We start from the raw sequence: 19,426 nt of genomic DNA, 5'->3' as shown, positions 1-19,426 counted from the left end.
TCATTCTACATTAATCAAAATAATCCATAAAACAAAACACCAAAGATGATGCGTGTGATACACCTATTCTTAATCCTTCCCAAACTTTCGTTTAAAAGCAAGAAATAGTTGAATGATGTGAAAAATAAAGCCTTAAAAGAAAACACTTAATTAGTTCAAAGGGTACAGGTTTGTTTGTCTATAAGATATGCACTATTGTTCGAGACCAAACAGTTCCTTTCAAAATTCTATTTTTCGTTATAACATGTATAATGAAACACTTTATTACTGTTATGAATACAATAGAAAAATAAGAAACTGTTTGGTTCAAAAGAGTGGAGTATGTATATATATGAACATATTCGATGTGATATTTTTCGAAAATTGTAAATGAATATACGGGTTGAGCTCATTAAACCTAAACAATTCTCACTCGACTATCTCTTGTTTCGATGTCGGTCTTGGTTTCGGTTTCAGCTTTGGCTTTATGTTGAAGATGTCTGTTTGTGAGATGTTATTAAGAGTTACTATTCAATTGACATCTAAATCCAAACGAATATCAATATTGGGGACGTCAACGAGGTTGTAACTATGAGAATTATCTAGTAGATAATTTTCATATACATATATAAATGAGTATATCTAATTAATTTATTTTACTTTGGACTGTTATTGAAAATTTAATATTAATGCATGTATCATAAATTATTTCATAATTATGTATCACAATGCTTGATGGTTTTTTTCAGATAAAATAAAAATAAATTTAGAAAAAAACAAGGTTGTAATAATCATTTCAGCTCCAATCATCAATAATAGCTAACCAATTAGAGGCAACTTCTGAAATTAATAGATCCACCGTAAAAACAGCTGTTCGTTCTGTTTGTCTGTCTAGAAGTCTGCAGGAATTAGATGCATATGTAAGTTGTTCGAAATTTTATTACCTAAAAAACGTTTAATGAAAGTTCGCTTCATGAAGGGATACAGTTATTTTATTTCTACAGACTATAGGTTTAGAAATTATGCGTAAAACAAAGTTCAGGTTAAAGTTTTTGGTCAAGGTAGTTTGTGATGAAGTTAAAGTTACATCAACTTGAAACTTAGTACACATGTTCCCTATGATATGATCTTTCTAATTTTAATTCCAAATTAAAGTTTTGACCCCAATTTCATGGTCCACTGAACATAGAAAATGATAGTGCGAGTGTGGCATCCGTGTACTATGGACACATTCTTGTTTTAATATTCAAAAGGACAAGAACTGAACACATAATTCAAAACGAAAAGAAATATAACAGATGAATCACAATTTATCATATATAGGTTTATATATCACCAGCCAAGTAGTCAGCACTTCGGTGTTGACATGAATATCAATAATATGGTCATTTTTATAAATTTCCTGTTTACAAAACTTGGAATTTTTCGAAAAACTAAGGATTTCCTTATCCCAGGCATAGACTACCTTAACCGTATTTGGCACAACCTTTTGGAATTTTGGATCCCCAATGCTCTTCAACTGAGTACTTGTTTGGTTTTATAACCATATTTTGATATAAGCGTCACTGGTGAATCTTATGTAGACGAAACGATCGTCTCGCGTATCAAATAATAATCCTGGTACCTTTGATAACAATTTATTACTGATACAGGACGATATCACAGACAATATCCTGTTGTTATTGGATCCTGTAACGCAATATCATGGTCAATTTCAACAACCACATTGTCAAGCGGTACAATTAGGAACACGTGTTCGACGAGGACCACATTGGCAATGGCAAAATCAGGATTCGGAAATGGCTGGCACTGTTATTGGTGAAAATAAACGTGGTATGTAATTGTTTTCCCATTATTGAAAGCTCTTATGAACATATGCGAACAAAACAAATATATATTTTGTATGCAGTGTGTGAAGCAATTGGAAAAGAATCCACACGTGTCTATAATCTATGTAGAATGCTTTATAATATATAATAATTACATTACGTGATATATTTTTATATCAGAATGCATAATTTTGATTGGCTGACAATAATCCTTAGTTACTATAATGCAATGTTCTATTACCGTGTGATATACAACCGTTATGACTGTCAATGCTATTCATGGTAATGAATACTAATGATAAAGTGATACACTGACATACAAACGAAAAGCTTGATACAACCCTAATTTTCATAGTTGTATCATAAACATGTCATGACAGAATGTTACCGGAAATAAAATTTAATACTATTTGCGATACATGCTATCCATTGAGAGAAAATATTTGAAACAGCAAAGACAGGTTAGGGTAATAAAAATTGTGATTTGTATCATTTACAACCAAATTTTTTCAGGGAAGATACGTGTAGAATGGGACAGTGGAAACGAGAATGTGTATAGATATGATGAAGCCAATGAGTGTTATGACATTGAACCTGTAAATGAACCTAGGCGATTAGAAAATGAGTTAATTGTTGTTGGCTGTAGAGTTAAAAGAGGTACTGTATCAAATAAATGTATGAAGAAAGTAGTCGCCTTTAATGATTAAAAAAATGACTAAATGATTAAATAACAAACGAATAACATTTATTGTCGGTAACTTTTTACAAACGAAATTTAACACTATCTATACAATGAATGATTTAAAAACGTCTTTACAATAAATCTCTTGGGTGTACTGATTATCTCAAATAGATTTGGCGCGTTTAATTTTCATAAAAGTTTGAAAAAATATATACTTTGACAAAAAATTATAAAACATTCTAAGAAACTCGACTTATACAATGTACATTGGATATCGAGCAGTTTGACAAACACTTATCTTGATCATTGAGAACCCCTTTATGTTTTTGTTAGTATGATCAAAACGACCAGTGATTTTGGAAGAGTTAAATCAATTATATGTGTTGTAACCCCTTAAATCATTATAACGCATTTATATTTTACATGATCAAACACTATAGAAACAAATAAAATCAACGGAATATATGAAGTAAATGAATCTGCCTTAGCAATGACAACCCATCAATGCAATCAATGAATCAACCAAAACCCATTTAGAGATCCTTGATAATTACATTTCTAGTTTTAAATTGTTCCTAGTAGAACCAACCATTATGTAAATGAAGACAGCAGATTATGTCAAAAGTCCGATAATAAAAAAAACTAAGGTCGAGGTGAAATGGAAATAAAGAAAGCAGGGAAAGCAAAAGTTTTGCCGACAAAAACGAATCATGAACAACCAATAACGAGATATCTGATTGGACCATTGCAATTATTGAAGGACTACCCTGATTTAAAGAGTATTCAATGTTCAATCTTAAATAAGTCATATTTGGAATGTGTATATTCAAATTTAACAAGTTCTTTTCTTTGTATACTTTGATCCTGTTTACAGGTAAAGATTGGAAGTACGGTGAACAGGATGGTGGAAAAGGTAGCCGAGGTACTATCCTGTATGTTGAACCAAACGGGAAAGTTGTGGTATGTAACATCTAAAATGTATTTGTATTGAAGGACAAAGTATTAAACAAGCACACGTCAGTTTAAATCAGTCCTATTCATCAATCTCGCATCAGAAATACTGTATGCTATATTATTATCAATTTAATTACAAATTGTTCATTTGAATCAATTTTTGATATGATTGATATATGGTTTATCCTCTGTCTCGATTGGATTTGTTTGCAATGATTTAGCTATGTTCCTCCTTTCGGTCGTTTAATATATTCAAATTATCAAATATAACTTATTTTGTATTTGTATAATATTAAAAGGTTAATGCATGAATATTAGTGAGCACTTTTTCCCTTAACAGTAGCTGGTGGGGCATATGTTGTAATGAGAAAGTTTTGTTTTCGTTAAAGCAAATCGCATATTTTGAGAAATATCTGTTTGTGCTTGAATTTCAGCAGAAAATGGTTCCATGTGTCAAAAATAGCCCAGATGTTGGGTTAAAAACACTGTTTCGTAATATGAAAATATAAATTTTTGAAAAATATTTCATTAGGCAAGGATTCCAAGGAATAGTTATCCAAAGGTGTAATGTTATATTCAAAATTGATTCCGTTTGTACAAATAATAAAAAAAATAAGTTTCTATTAAGATAATCACAAAATTTGAAAAGATCAAAATTGGTATGGATATGTAAATACGGATTGTCAGACAGAAAAAAGCCCACAGTACACACATTACACAATATTGATTTCCATATTTAAACCCACTTTGAATGCAAAATTAATCTTCAGCTACCAAATCATGAATCTTATTACACATGTACATTAGCTTTCATATTTAGAAATCCGTATGCGCCAAAATGAGAAACTGTACACCTGACTGCGTTCTTCCTGTATAATATTGTTTGCGTGTGTGATAGTTTATATATACTTAATTTAAGTGATAGTTTGATCCCATACCTACTTCTCTTTTAATTTAACAATATCAATCTGAACTTAATCCACCATTTTCTACATAAGGAAATTCCTGCACCAAGTCAGGAATATGACGGTTGTTTTCCATTCGTTTGATGTATTTTGATATTTTGATTTTGCCATTTGATAAGAGACTTTGCAGTATTAATTTTCTTGGAGTTCGATATTTTGTCATTTTACTTTAATCTTATTTCGGTCATTGTAACATATTATCGATTATTACGGATAATCTAACTCAATTTCCATTTGTAAAATTAAAACAGCATTCGGATTTCAAACAATACAAATGAAATCCTCTAAATATAATATTTATCATAACATAAATTTCAGGTTCATTGGGATCGAAGAAGACTTGGAACATACAAATTTGCATGTGACGGTCTGTTTGAAGTTGCAGTCTGGTGTGTAACTTCATTTTATTTAACCATTATACTTCAATCGAAGTACAAAATGCAAATGCAAACCAAGCAGCATACGTATTGGCAGTAGTAGAAACGCGTAAACGGAATATAATTTTTTTATGTAGTTATTGACATTAGAAAATTAATGTGCTTTACTCTGAAATAAAATAAGTCAAGATAAATGTAAGATTTACGTCAGAGGCATCAATTCATCGACACAAATAACCCACATCCTTTTATAGGCAAATGAACTTAATAAAACAAGACATGTTTACGAAATATGTCAAGCTCTAGATCTACCCCGATCCAATACACGTCGTGAATGATTTAAAGAAACCCTATCAAAGATTTACCAAAGGTCTACCATCAACACAAACTCTTCAAAATACTAAAACCATAAACATATCTAAAAACAATAAATCAATTGCAATGTTCTTGACTTGAGACAGTCATATAAATATGCCATGTTTAAGTAGATTTGTTTTAAATATCAACCATCAATCTCGATCAGTGATTTGACAAAAGAAATACTAAAAAAAGATATAAAATACCAAGTAGGACAGAAAAAACATTTAACTAAAAGATGACGGTGAAACAGATTAAAACAAAAAGCACTATTATGAACAAACGGTATATAATATGATGTACTCTTTCAAAGAATTGGTCAATTTACTGAACCCAAGCTCAAAGAACTCAATCTCCTATTTATAAGATTATGTCGTTCTTCACTGATATTAGTTCCTATAATATTTCATAAAACAGGAAGAGACGATCTTTTGCAACGCCCACAACAAACAGTATGGCAAACAACAAAAGAATTATCTTTTAGTTTAGTTTTAAACTATAAATTTACTCATTGATGTGTGTATCACTAAAATACCAGACGCAGTAATCAATCAACAGCATTTGAAATATAACCTTTAAGATACAACACCACTAACGCATAGCCCAATTGATTTCTATGTTAAATTCCGCAATTTCAAGCAATAATGGCTACTTTGTTTTCAGTTTGAATAAAGTGGCAGTTATTTCTAGAAGTTTGAACAACGGGACAAATGTGTCCTCTTACTTAAATGTTATATACTTCTTTACCTTCAAAAGAAACTTCAACAAGGTGTCTGTAGTGATTCCAAGTCCCCAAACTATCATTAGATACAAAACTACCCAAATATTTCACCTATTGACAAAGATACAGCTATGCGTACTATAGGAACTATTTTGTTTAAAGTATTTACTACTTTCTTGAATGTTCTTTCACACCGGGCATAAACTTGTGGTACTATACAACATGACCATTAAAAATTTGATACGAAATATCTTATTTTGTCTTTTTTATATATATATATACTCCTGCTGTTTTTAAGTTATGAAAATAATATGTTTGTTGAAATATGGAATGTTGGTGCAGGCACACGCTTATCAAACCATCTGAAAAATGTACCCATTACTTGAACGGACAATCACTATCAAGGACACGACAAGTCTCTCTACTAACATACGTTTTGCTCTGACGTTTCCAAGAGAAATTCTAATATCAATTAAGGGGGACTTTTAGCGGTCGAAATTTTTAGTAACACTATACATGCTTCTCTACTTTTAATTTTGTAAACAATTATATACTGCATCTTTTGCATGATATCCTGGACGTGGTGAACTGTCATAAATTCATGGGACGTGTGCGTTGTTATTCTGTGGTTTACATTTTGTAATGTACTATTATATTATTTATCCGTTCATGTCTCTGGCCAGAGTTATCTTGCGTTTATTTGTAACGTATTCCTGTCACGTAATGTTGTTATTTTAGAGAAACTTTTAACATTGCAATTTAAACGGGAGGTTTGGTTAGCCATGAAAGCAGGTTCAACCCTTCTTCTTATAAATGATATGTCATGTACTAAGTCAGTAATATGGCAGTTGTTATCAAATAGTCCGTTTCTATGTATGTTGGCGTTTGTTCTTTTTTTGCAGTTCAGATTTTCTGTTCTTCCGGTGTTTTATTATATGGTTTGTGTGTTTCCCTCAGCTATAATTTGTAACCCGGATTTGGTTTCGCTTAATCGATGTATGACTATTGAACAGCAGTATACTAATGTTGCCTTAATTTATGCAACATATGTTATGTTCACATCTTACAAAAACCCTTTAATTCATTTCCAATATCATCTTTTACCTCAAATAACGTAAGTAGGTGTCCTCTAAAGATGAGTTAGATCAACTGCATTTGAACATTTACAAGAAAACGAGATTCTTTTCAAAGATAATATAGTTTAAACATAATATATCATGCATATAGAGTGGCAAATTTAGTTTCCGTCAGACTACTGGTTCCATAGTGGTATATATTATCCCCAAATGAACATAGTATTAAGAATTAAAAAAAAACTAGTAGCTTTATTTCTTTGCATATCCAATTTAACAGTGTTCGTTAAACTAAAATGGGAGTTGTTACAAATGTATCGTTACCCAGATCAAGCTATCCAGAAAAAAATCTTACTAAGTGCATGTGTTTGTCTAAAAAAAGTCATCGTTTTTTTTATCTGCAATATTTTTTATTTTGATCGTTCATGCAGCGATGATGATCGAATGATTGGTTCACCTGATTTGATAGACGACGAAGAGAAGAGACGACAGGAAATGGTATCCGATTTACCCCTTATTTTACCTACACATACCAATAAAAGTAAGTTTATGACTAACAAATGCAGGATTTTCATACAAACAAATTTATTCTCAATACTTTAATCTTGCAATCAGTAAGTGCAATCATCACTAGATGTTGATGTTATTGTAACTGTTTTACTTGTATATGTGTTTATGTCTTTTGTAATACCGATAGAATATCCTTGACATGTGTGTTTTTAGAAATAAGTTAGTACCTCTATATATTATAGATTATTTGGTGGAGATATAAAACCAAAGTGAGGGTTGTGTTCATCACGTTTATTTTAAATCTTACTGTTACCAATACGTTACTATGCAAATACAGTGAAAAAAGAACGTGTCAGTAATTATTGTTTTGTTTATTTTCAATAGCATTCTTTTTAAAGAATGTGATGTCGACGGCAAATCTCTGCTAGCTTGCACAATTAAGTCTACTCCTGTTTTTTGTTATGATGGGCTGTCATGTCAATGTAGACCCACATCACTGTTTATTCAAAGCTTCATATAAGTACTTTCAAGGAGATAGTATATCATCACAACGTGAATAATACTACTTATTGGTATCAAAATAAGTTGTCAAAAGTTCATTTGAAATCATAAAGGAGAAAACATTGTTAACGTTGTGTTTTTATTCTTCTATTTCATCCGGAATGATTTGAATACTTTGCTTCAAGGCAACTGCTGAACTATTTAACTTTCCAATTAATATTTAACAGAGAAGCCAGTTAAATCTACCTGGCTGTACCAAGATGCTAGTGGTTGCTGGGAGACTTATGATGAAGAAACTAATATTAAGATAGAACGTGCTTACATCAGAAAACCGAATGGTAAATGTATTGTGGAAATAAACAAAACAGCGTAAGTTATTGTATATATATTCAACACACCAGAATTCTTCCCTTCAGACCTAATATTGCATAGACAAACATTGGTTAAAACTTTGACTAAGCTCATTTTCTTACAAATGTAAAAACTGATTTTTGAGTAAACTTTCATTGCTAGGGAAATAGAAATGCTTTCAGGTTGGGATAAATTGTTCATTAAGCAATCACTCATTCATTAACATGATAATGTTTGTCTTTCAAACCTTGCTGTTTTATTATACTTGTATATCTACACGAAAGTACTTGTCTTCTGTATAAGTTAAAAGATGTGATATATTTTTTTTCCTAAACATATTGTACTATGTGGTGTACATACTTTTCCATCCTATTATGGCGTTTAAAGTTAAGGTAAAACTACTATCTAGACTATTTTCCTATTTGTCCTTGGCAAAATGGTGTCATTTCTTTCTTATTTTATAATATGGATAATGTGTTATGTCTTATCTGTCGGTATAGTCGAGTTAATTTAAATTGCCAATGGATAAATTATTGTGTTAGTCTAAATAAATATGACGTCGTCACAGCATGTATTTAAAATAGCCTTTCAATATCATCATAATCATGATAATTGCTTAGACTAGTATTGTAAAAAATACATGTTTGTATCTAAAGATTATATATTCTTTACAAAAATACGTCACTGTTTGTAAAGTCCTGCGCTATCTGCCGTTAATGGAAGATGTTCGTTGTTATTCTGCGGTTTACATGATTTAACGACTACTATAGTAGTATTCATGCGTTTCTTTGTGCTGAGTGTGCTTACGTTTGTTTGTGCTATATATCTGTCACGTTATATTGTCATTTTAGCGATATGTTGTATCATTGCCATATAAGCGGGTGGTTTGGCTAGCCATAAAACCAGGTTCAGTCCATAATTTTTTTATTAAATGTCCTGTACTAAGTCAGGAATATGGTAGTGTTTATCAAACAGTTCCTTTCTATGTATGTTGGCGTTTGGTTTGTTGCAGTATTTCTGTTGTTACATTGTTTTCCTCTTATAGTTGATGTGTGTCCCTTGGTGTCAGTTTCAAAACCGATTTGTTTTCTCTTAATCGATTTATCACTTTCCAAAAGCCGTATACTACTCTTGCATTTATTTATTTGAGTTACATGACTGTTTGAAAATTCCAATTAGTATATAAAAACAAAACTCATCGTAGATAACAGACTTCAAATTGTATAAGACAAATTTTTGTCGTTTTAAATTCAAATAAAGTTAAAACGACAAAAATATTAGTACGAAGTTGATGTTTTAATAACACTTAAATGGTCAAGTCCCTTTTCGACATCTGCAGCATTAAATAGCAAAAATCTACTCACAAATATAGTTTATTGATTATCGAATTGAATGCATATTTTTAATACTAGATGTATATGTACTGTCTATCATCAATGACATGCATCTTCCGAAGAAAATTCATTTTAACTCAATGGCATGAGAAATATTTTTAATAATCTCAGAAATATTATACTTATTGCTAAGTTGTTTGGTTGAATATAGTTATCAAAGGTACCAGGATTATAATTTAGTACGCCAGACGCGCGTTTCGTCTACATAAGACTCATCAGTGACGTTCATATCAAAATATTTATGAAGCCAAACAAGTACAAAATTGAAGAGCATTGAGGATCCAAAATTCCAAGAAGTTGTGCCAAATACGGCTAAGGTAATCTATGCCTGGGATAAGAAAATCCTTAGTTTTTCGAAAAATTCAAAGTTTTGTAAACAGGAAATTTATAAAAATGACAACATTATTGATATTCATGTCAACACTGAATTGTTGACTACTTGGCTGGTGATACCGTCGGGGACTAAACGTCCACCAGCAGTTGCATCGACCCAGTGGTGTAAATAGTTATCAAAGGTACCAGGATTATAATTTAGTACACCAGACGCGCGTTTCGTCTACATAAAACTCATCAGTGACGTTCATATCAAAATATTTATGAAGCCAAACAAGTACAAAATTGAAGAGCATTGAGGATCCAAAATTCCAAGAAGTTGTGCCAAATACGGCTAAGGTAATCTATGCCTGGGATAAGAAAATCCTTAGTTTTTCGAAAAATTCAAAGTTTTGTAAACAGGAAATTTATAAAAATGACAACATTATTGATATTCATGTCAACACTGAATTGTTGACTACTTGGCTGGTGATACCGTCGGGGACTAAACGTCCACCAGCAGTTGCATCGACCCAGTGGTGTAAATAGTTATCAAAGGTACCAGGATTATAATTTAGTACACCAGACGCGCGTTTCGTCTACATAAGACTCATCAGTGACGTTCATATCAAAATATTTATGAAGCCAAACAAGTACAAAATTGAAGAGCATTGAGGATCCAAAATTCCAAGAAGTTGTGCCAAATACGGCTAAGGTAATCTATGCCTGGGATAAGAAAATCCTTAGTTTTTCGAAAAATTCAAAGTTTTGTAAACAGGAAATTTATAAAAATGACAACATTATTGATATTCATGTCAACACTGAATTGTTGACTACTTGGCTGGTGATACCGTCGGGGACTAAACGTCCACCAGCAGTTGCATCGACCCAGTGGTGTAAATAGTTATCAAAGGTACCAGGATTATAATTTAGTACGCCAGAAGCGCGTTTCGTCTACATAAGACTCATCAGAGACGCTCATATCAAAATATTTATGAAGCCAAACAAGTGCAAAATTGAAGAGCATTGAGGATCCAAAATTCCAAGAAGTTGTGCCAAATACGGCTAAAGTAATCTATGCCTGGGATAAGAAAATCCTTAGTTTTTCGAAAAAATCAAAGTTTTGTTAACAGGAAATTTATAAAAATGACCACATTATTGATATTCATGTCAACACCGAAATGCTGACTACTGGGCTGGTGATACCTTCGGGGACGAAACGTCCACCAGCAGTAGCATCGATCCAGTGGTGTAAGTAGTTATCAAAGGTCCCAGGATTATAATTTAGCCAGAACACATTCTTATTAATAGAATTGATCGTTCACTCCTATAGTCTTCATAGAACTATACACAGTACTTATATTAACTGTCTACTTAAACATATTGAATTAGATGTTCATCATTTCTGGTGTATTATATGATTTTAGGCATGTTGTACTGTTTTCAAAGATGATTCAAGAAAACCAAACAGACCATAGCTCAGTTCCAGTTCAGCGTTTAGGTAAAACTATTACAAAAATATATTTCAATAACATTTTGTTGAAGTATAATGTGTGATGGTAAATTATTGTAGATTATCTATGATTTGACAAAGGCATTGAACATATCATTAGCGTTTTAAATCATCGGTACACATGCAGTATGTGCAATTACATTTTCTCTTTTCCCATAAAGCATTTCAAGAATATTTGCTGAAAATAACAAAATGTAATGCTTCCTGGTTTTGTCAAAGGGATGTTTCCATTGGACTTGGAACAAAGAATACAACAGTTGCTGTTATGTCTGCCTCATATCTTTACTTTGAAATAATTCAAAAGTATAATTAAATGAATATATATTATTACAATATATATTCACATTGTGAACGTTTTATTAGTATGTAGAAATTCTACAGCATGTCTCAATGGCAAATTTACATATGTATCAAAGTTGATACGATAAACAAATAAAGGCAACATAGTATACCGATGTTCAAAAGTCCTAAGTATATTGGGAGAAAACAAATCCGGGTTTTAAACTAAAACAGAGGGAAACATCTCAACTTGTAGAGGAAAACAAAAAACAACAGGAACACTGAAGTGCAACGAAAACAAAGACCAACATACATAGAAACGAAATATTTGATAACAACTGCCATTCACCTGACTTGGTACATGACATTTATAGGAAAAGGTGGGTGCTTGATTTTCCTATTAAGATTTTCTTTTAATGAACTATATTGTGACAATAGTTCTAAATGATGAACGGGAGTTATTCCTTCGGAATTTCACGGACGGCATCATGATTTGGTTGACATTATAGAATATATCTGGAACAGATGATCAAAGATATAAAGTTACGCGTGTCGAGACAAACATTCCGTTGTCTTCTTTTCGTATATAACATCACAACAATCGCCATACCGCATTGATATATATTTTAAAAGGTTATCATATTGCTTTCGCTTTAATATGTTTTCTCTTTTGTATCAGTGATATTTAATTTTTTTCAGTGTGTCTGTGGTTTCTATTGTTAATTAACTACCTTAATTGTCAATCCTATTTCCATTAAAGTCGTTCTCATATATATTTAGCATTGTTATAATGTTAGCGAAGTTGCATGATCCAATGGTTTCATACTTCAAGTTGGTATAACATGTATAATGTCCTAGAGTTAAATGGTAAACAGTTCACCAAAGACGAAAGTATGTTTTTCTCGTCATCGAATTATAACTGGAGAAATACAACAGTGGTATTGCAACTGCAGATCTCTGAGTCACTTTTGTCGACTTTTGTTAGTAGTGTAACCTGTAACCTTATCCAACGCACTGGGGGTCAGGAAAACAATGTCGGATTAGGCAGGTTGTCGGATTACTCAGGTTTTTTCTGCAATGATAGATATATTTTGGATTCATGAACACGTGGCAGTTGGAATATTCAGTTGTCGGATTAGACACTGTATGATCTTCTTTGTCCTCTATTTGTGATGATATTCAGTGACTGATTTCTCCTACTTTTGCTTTTTGGTGTGCTTATTATTGAGGTAAACATCAGCGTGTTTTTTTCATTCATTTAGAATGTACGGTATAAATCAATATTAACCTGTAATGTTAGAAATACAAATTTTTCGATATTTAGTTTAGTTCAATTTCGTCAAAGTAGGAACAACAACATCACTAATATCCTATTGACTTTCAAGACAAAAGTTCAATCTCATTTACTCTTAAAATATACTCTTTGATTTTGACTCAATTCTTACTCAATTGAAGAGTATTATCCGTGTGGTGTTATGTTTTGGAAAATAATGTCAGCAGAAACTATAGGTTGTACTTTGTAAATACAGCTGTTTCTCAAACCACACCTCTTTTGGGGAGATTTAGAATATTCAAAGAAAATTAATTTTGTTTACATACTGGTTCCCAGTCATGCTCTCTGAGTTCCATCTCATAGAGACATAACTTGGGAATGTTACCAGTAAATATACATGTGCATATTGTTTACATTGAAATCTGTGGTAACCTTCGTTCGAGGTAGGGGTAGTTATGAAAATTAGTGTTAGTTTAAACTCTAAAAAGTTAAAGTCATAAGAAACGAGTGACCGGTGAAAAATAATATTCTTCCAATTCTTGAACCAATGCATACAAACATCATAAACTTAGTCTTCTGTGCACGAATTTATCATTTTTTTCGTGTAAATTTCGTATATATATAATCGTTTTTTTTTTTTTCAATCGGTCAGTGTTGTTGTGAAAATATGGCAGGTAATTAAAGTTCGTGTTTTGAAGCCGAAGTTTAACGATTGTCACCTGTTTGTCAACTAAAGGCAACAGTAGTATACCGCTGTTCAAAACTCATAAATCAACAATCGACAAAAAATCAACAAAAAAGCATGGAAATTGAGCACGTGTTTAACATTTTAATTCAGATAATAGTTTATTTTAAGGACATCCATGCGTATTGTGATCACCGGATTTTTACGAGATGGGTCACACTGAGGTCACTTTGCATACGGAAAATATGTCGGGGGAATTGCTTCCTGGAAGGAAGCAATTAAAATAAGTAGACTTCTTCAAAATATGAATAAATTAAAGTATTTTTTTCAGAAAAAAAGTATATATACATAAGTTTTATAATGAAAACTATCCATTGAGTTATAAAAAAACGTGTGCAATTTTTTTTTTTCGATTTGAGGTTTCTTATGACTTTAAGGGCACATAAATGTTGAAAATATGCCGCACAACCCTATATTTTGACCGTTGAAAAAAAATGTAGTGCATATGAACTTTCAATTCTAGGATAAGATTTTTTTTTTAAACTTCATAGTAAACATGGTAAAAGTGGTACAGTTTTAGCCGTAAAAGGAGTTCCTATGGGAAATTGCATTGTCAATATTTACAGAAATGAAATCTATAAGGTCCAATAAACCCTGACAATCGATTTCGGTGACCGATTTGGCCTGCAATTTTGTTTACACATGTTACAAATAAAATGATAATGAACATAATGTTTATTACTTCTTGTAAGTAATAGTCATAAAAAAATTACTTTATTGCTCACAGTCTCTGTACTTTTCTATCGAACTTATCCTTCTAAATACTTTTCATATAGCAACATCAGATATTAATAGGTTAGGACAAAAACAATTTACGTATACAGCAATCCTAAAATTAATGTGTACTAGAAATCCAAACAAAAGTATAGAAGTATTAGAATAAAAGTACATTTTAAAGTATTCGTTTGAGATTCAACACTAATCATTACAATGAATTGGTATAGTTTTACAAAGATTTCACCGTAACTATCGATAGTCAGGACGTCGTTTTAAGGCAGACAGAATGATACGAATGACTGTAATCTCCAACTTAAATCTTCGTAAACGTGTTTTTTCCAACTTAAATCTTCGTAAACGTGTACTTTTCAACTTATATCATCGTAAACGTATACTCGGAAACCCCGTTTTTGTTTCTATTTCAGAGTTTTTAGAAGCATTGTGGCTACAAAACAATATTAGCCTCTCTATATTCAATTGGTCTTCATGAGGGAACTAATCTCGCTAATATTTGGTTTCTATTCCAGATAAAGCAGCCGATCTTACAGCTACAGAAATGACTACCAATTTTGACAATATGAATTAGGACTAAAAGAATCTAGCATACAGCATTTCAAATGTACATCGTTTTAATAGTCATGGTGTATTTGACATAAAAATGAATAACAGTACATATTATCATCCTATAAAAAAACTAATAATGTTTTACAAATAATGTTGTAAAAAAAATCTTAATATATATTTGTAAAATTATATCTGTTCATAGGACACTGTGTCCTACTTCCACTGTCAAATTTCCATATTCAGTAAACCTCAAAATCTTGCTCAAAACTTAATTTTGGTATATATTGAAAAAAGTTAAAATCTAAATGATCTTGGATACTAAGATCAAATCAAAACTTCTTGGACGAAGACCTTTAACTCAAACTTTATCTGTTATGGGACTGATGTTGAATGGACCATCTAGAAAACAATATGAATATAAGCAATAAAAGATTCTCCCTTGACCTAACTTGATAAATATATGATGAAGATTTATTTCTTTGTATTTTTGTTAAAATTGATTGGAAGAAAAAAAAACTTTTAAAAAGAATTTGGTTATTTATTGGTTTACTTATGCAAATTATAATTAGTATAAACGAACCCGAAGTATTTATTTTGTACACGAAGCAAGTCAAAAATTTCTAGATCATGTGTAGTTTGTTGAGGTTTGTCTTTGAAAAAGGAATAACCCGAAAATTTAAGAGAATCAAAATCATTCCATGAAACCAACCACCAATTGCAACATCCAACTCCTCCGAAAAAAAGACATTCAAAGAAAACAACCAACACACAACAGATGGTCATGATTGCTCATTTAGTAAAAACACATTATGTGATTGAATTGGACCAGTTTTACATATGCACAACCTCCAATTGTGCAATATATTATATAACACATAATAAAAACCTTGCATATCCCAGCAACCAACAGGATCACTAGCCCGAACAAGTGAATGAAATATTTTATAATTGACCAACAGATTATAGTATTAACAAGAATGACCACACTAAAATGGCTCGCCTCCTCAGTGACCATTGATTGTATACGGATAGTCTTTGATATAAAGCTTTACTACACGTATTACATAAATTTAACAAGAAAATGAGGTAAAGGTCAGATAAACCACACGGGATATTTATTTACACCTTACATTCATTCAATACAAAACATAGTTGACCTATTGCTTATAGTTTCTAAGAAACAGACTTAACCAAAAAAACTAAAAATTTATCAATGAACAAAGAAATAGAAGTTATGGACAGGTGAACCATGCCAGACAGACATGTACACCTTACAATCATGAAATAAAGTTGACCTATGATATCTAAAAAAGACTTAACCATGAGTAATTATCAACGACCAATGAACCATGAAAATGAGATCAAGGTCAGATGATGCCTACCAGACAGACATATACATCTTATAATCCTTCCATACGACAAATATAGTTAACCTTTTGCTTATAATTTATGAAAAACAGACCAAAACACAAAAACTTCACACTGAGCAATAACCCGTGAAAAGAGGTCAATGTCATATAAAACCTGCGAGACAGACATGTACATCTTAAATTATCTCTATACACCAAATATAGCTAACCTCTTGCATATGGTATTAGAAAAAAAGACCAAATCTCAAAAACCTAACTTTGACCAATGACCATGGAAATGAGGTCAAGGTCAGATGACACCTGCCGGTTGGAGATGTACACCTTACACATTTTACAATCATTCCATACACCAAATATAGGAGACCTTTTGCTTATACCCGCGTAGTATCTGAGATATTGATATGATCACAAAAACATTTATATACCTCGTTCACTATCATTAAAATAAGGTCAAAGTCAAATGAAATGGTCTGACAGGCATGAGGACCTTGAAAGGTCAGAACATACTAAATATAGTTATCCTATCATTCATAGTAGAAAAGAAATAAACAAAACAAAAAAAACGTAACTTTTGTCTTATAAGTATAGTCACTGAACCATGGTCAAGGTCAAGGACAATGGACAAACGGGAACTTCGTAACATGGCATTCACAAACAAAGTATGAAGCATTTAAGTCTTCCACCTTCTAAAAAATATAGCTTTTACGAAGTATGCTTACGTCACCACCGCTGTATCACTACCTCTATGTCGATCTTTCTGCTACAGAAGTAACAGGCTCGACAAAACAAGACTTTACATTTCAAATATAAACCAATTAACCATGAGCATGAGGTTAAGGTCAGATGATCATGTACACCTTACGATCATTTTATTTACCAAATATATTTTACCTATTGCTGATAGTATAAAAGAACAGATTTTAAGCAGAAATACATTGACCAATGAACCATGAAAATAAGATCAATGTCAAATGAACACAGCAACAGATATGTACACCTTACAATAATCCCATACATTAATTATAGTTGACCTATTGCTCATCTGTAGAAAAAGACTAAACATTGACCAATCAATTATAAAGTCAGATAAAAATTACCCAAACACACATGAAAATCTTGAAATAATTCCATATACCAACTTAAGTATTTTTGCTAGACAATGGATAGGTTCCATTCCCCTCCTCTCCACCCTTGCGAGATTGAGATGCTGATTGTGCAAAAAGCCTTTACCACCTAAACGTAGAACAGTATTCGGTGACAATTTTAAAGTTCCTAAATTAATTAACTTATTGAAGTTCCTGGATATGCTTCTTGCTCAAATGTTTAAAGGTCAACATAATTATATTTTCAGTTCCTGCTTCACAAAATGTGTAAACACTAGTAGACTCAAATATTTTTACAACTCTACATTGAATAGAGTTCAAGTGCTCCCATTGGTTGAACATGATGAAACATGAAAGTGAGGTCAATTGATATATATGAGCCCAAAACTTAACCAAATGCTCCGCAGGGTGCAGCTTTATAGGACTGCAGAGGTCAAAACCTGAACAGTTGGGGCAAGTATGGACACATCATTCAAGCTTGATATAGCTCTGAATTTGGATTGTGATTAAATAGTTGACACAGCATAGGTTTCTGACACAGGATGAATGTCGTCTGATGAACTTAAAAACATTTAAATTTACCTTTTATTTTCCAATATCCTAAATCTAAATACATGGCCATGGATTGATTCGGCATATATAATCACATATCAATGAACCCTGAGAATTCAATTGAGAATTCAATGTTTTTTGAAATCAAACTAAGTTTTATTTTGGACCCTTTGGACCTTTATGTAGACCAATTTGAAAACAGGACCCAAAATTAAAAATCTAAATATAAAGTTAGATTTAGCATATCAAAGAACCTCAAAAATTCTATTTTTGATGAAATGAGACAAAGTTTAATTTTAGACCCTCTGGACCTCATGTTGACCAATTTAACAAGAGGCTCTCAAGAGCCTGAATCGCTCACCTTAATTCTTTTGGTTAAATCTCTCATCAATGATTATTTTGGCTTTTCAATTTATTTAAATGTTTTTTGGATCGTCCTATTTTCTTCAAAAGCCAAAAAAAATAATCATTTTCTCCTATGTTCTATTTTAGCCATAGGAGCTATGTTTCTTGACATACAAGGAAATAAAATATAAAATTTATACTAGATACTCTAAAACTCATTTAGCCTAAGTTTGGCTGAAATTGATACAGCAGTTTCAAAGGAGAAGATTTTTTAAAGTAAGTCAACATGATGAACAAATTGTGAAAAAAGTCTTTAAAGGGCAATAACTCCTTAAGGGGTCAATTGACAATTTTGGTCAAATTGACTTAATTGAAGATCTTACTTTGCTGAACATTATTGCTGTTTACAGTTTATTTCTATCTATAATTATATTCAAGATAATAACTAAAAACAGCAAAATTTCCTTAAAATTATCAATTCAGGGGCAGCAACCCAACAACAGGTTGTCTGATTCATCTATAAATTTCAGGGCAGATAGATCTTGACCTGATAAACAATATTACCCACGTCAGATTTGCTCTAAATGCTTTGGTTTTTGAGTTATAAGCCAAAAACTGCATTTGACCCCTATGTTCTATTTTTAGCAATGGCGACCATGTTTGTTGATAGATCATAACTTCGGATACAATTTACAAACTAGATACCCTAAGGAACATTCAGTTAAAGTTTGGAAGTATTTGGCCCAGTAGTATCAGAGGAGAAGATTTTTGTAAAAGATTACTAAGATTTACGAAAAATGGTTAAAAATTGACTATAAAGGGCTATAACTCCTAAAGGGGTCAACTGACCATTTCCGTCATGTTGACTTATTTGTAAATCTTACTTTGCTGAACATTATTGCTGTTTACAGTTTATCTTTATCTATAATAATATTCAAGATAATAACCAAAAACAGCAAA

General features: G+C 31.7%; 1 protein-coding gene across 1 annotated transcript in view; it reads left to right on the top strand.

Moving 5' to 3' along the window:
• Positions 1 to 15,625, top strand: part of LOC139519475 (uncharacterized) — a 33,052-nt gene extending 17,427 nt beyond the window's left edge. The window contains exons 14-22 of the mRNA XM_071311585.1: positions 780 to 899; positions 1,632 to 1,812; positions 2,322 to 2,465; positions 3,365 to 3,450; positions 4,728 to 4,798; positions 7,369 to 7,478; positions 8,176 to 8,317; positions 11,433 to 11,506; positions 15,060 to 15,625. Coding sequence (XP_071167686.1) covers positions 780 to 899; positions 1,632 to 1,812; positions 2,322 to 2,465; positions 3,365 to 3,450; positions 4,728 to 4,798; positions 7,369 to 7,478; positions 8,176 to 8,317; positions 11,433 to 11,506; positions 15,060 to 15,118 — 987 coding nt within the window. The 3' untranslated portion in view covers positions 15,119 to 15,625. The remainder of the gene's footprint in view (positions 1 to 779; positions 900 to 1,631; positions 1,813 to 2,321; positions 2,466 to 3,364; positions 3,451 to 4,727; positions 4,799 to 7,368; positions 7,479 to 8,175; positions 8,318 to 11,432; positions 11,507 to 15,059) is intronic.
• Positions 15,626 to 19,426: the final 3,801 nt, after the last annotated feature.

Source organism: Mytilus edulis, chromosome 4 (assembly GCF_963676685.1).
Source record: "Mytilus edulis chromosome 4, xbMytEdul2.2, whole genome shotgun sequence".
In the NCBI taxonomy this organism is placed as follows: Eukaryota; Metazoa; Mollusca; class Bivalvia; order Mytilida; family Mytilidae; genus Mytilus; species Mytilus edulis.
The sequence above is the reverse complement of the archived record's forward strand: the minus strand, read 5'-3'. Positions and strand labels throughout refer to the sequence as shown.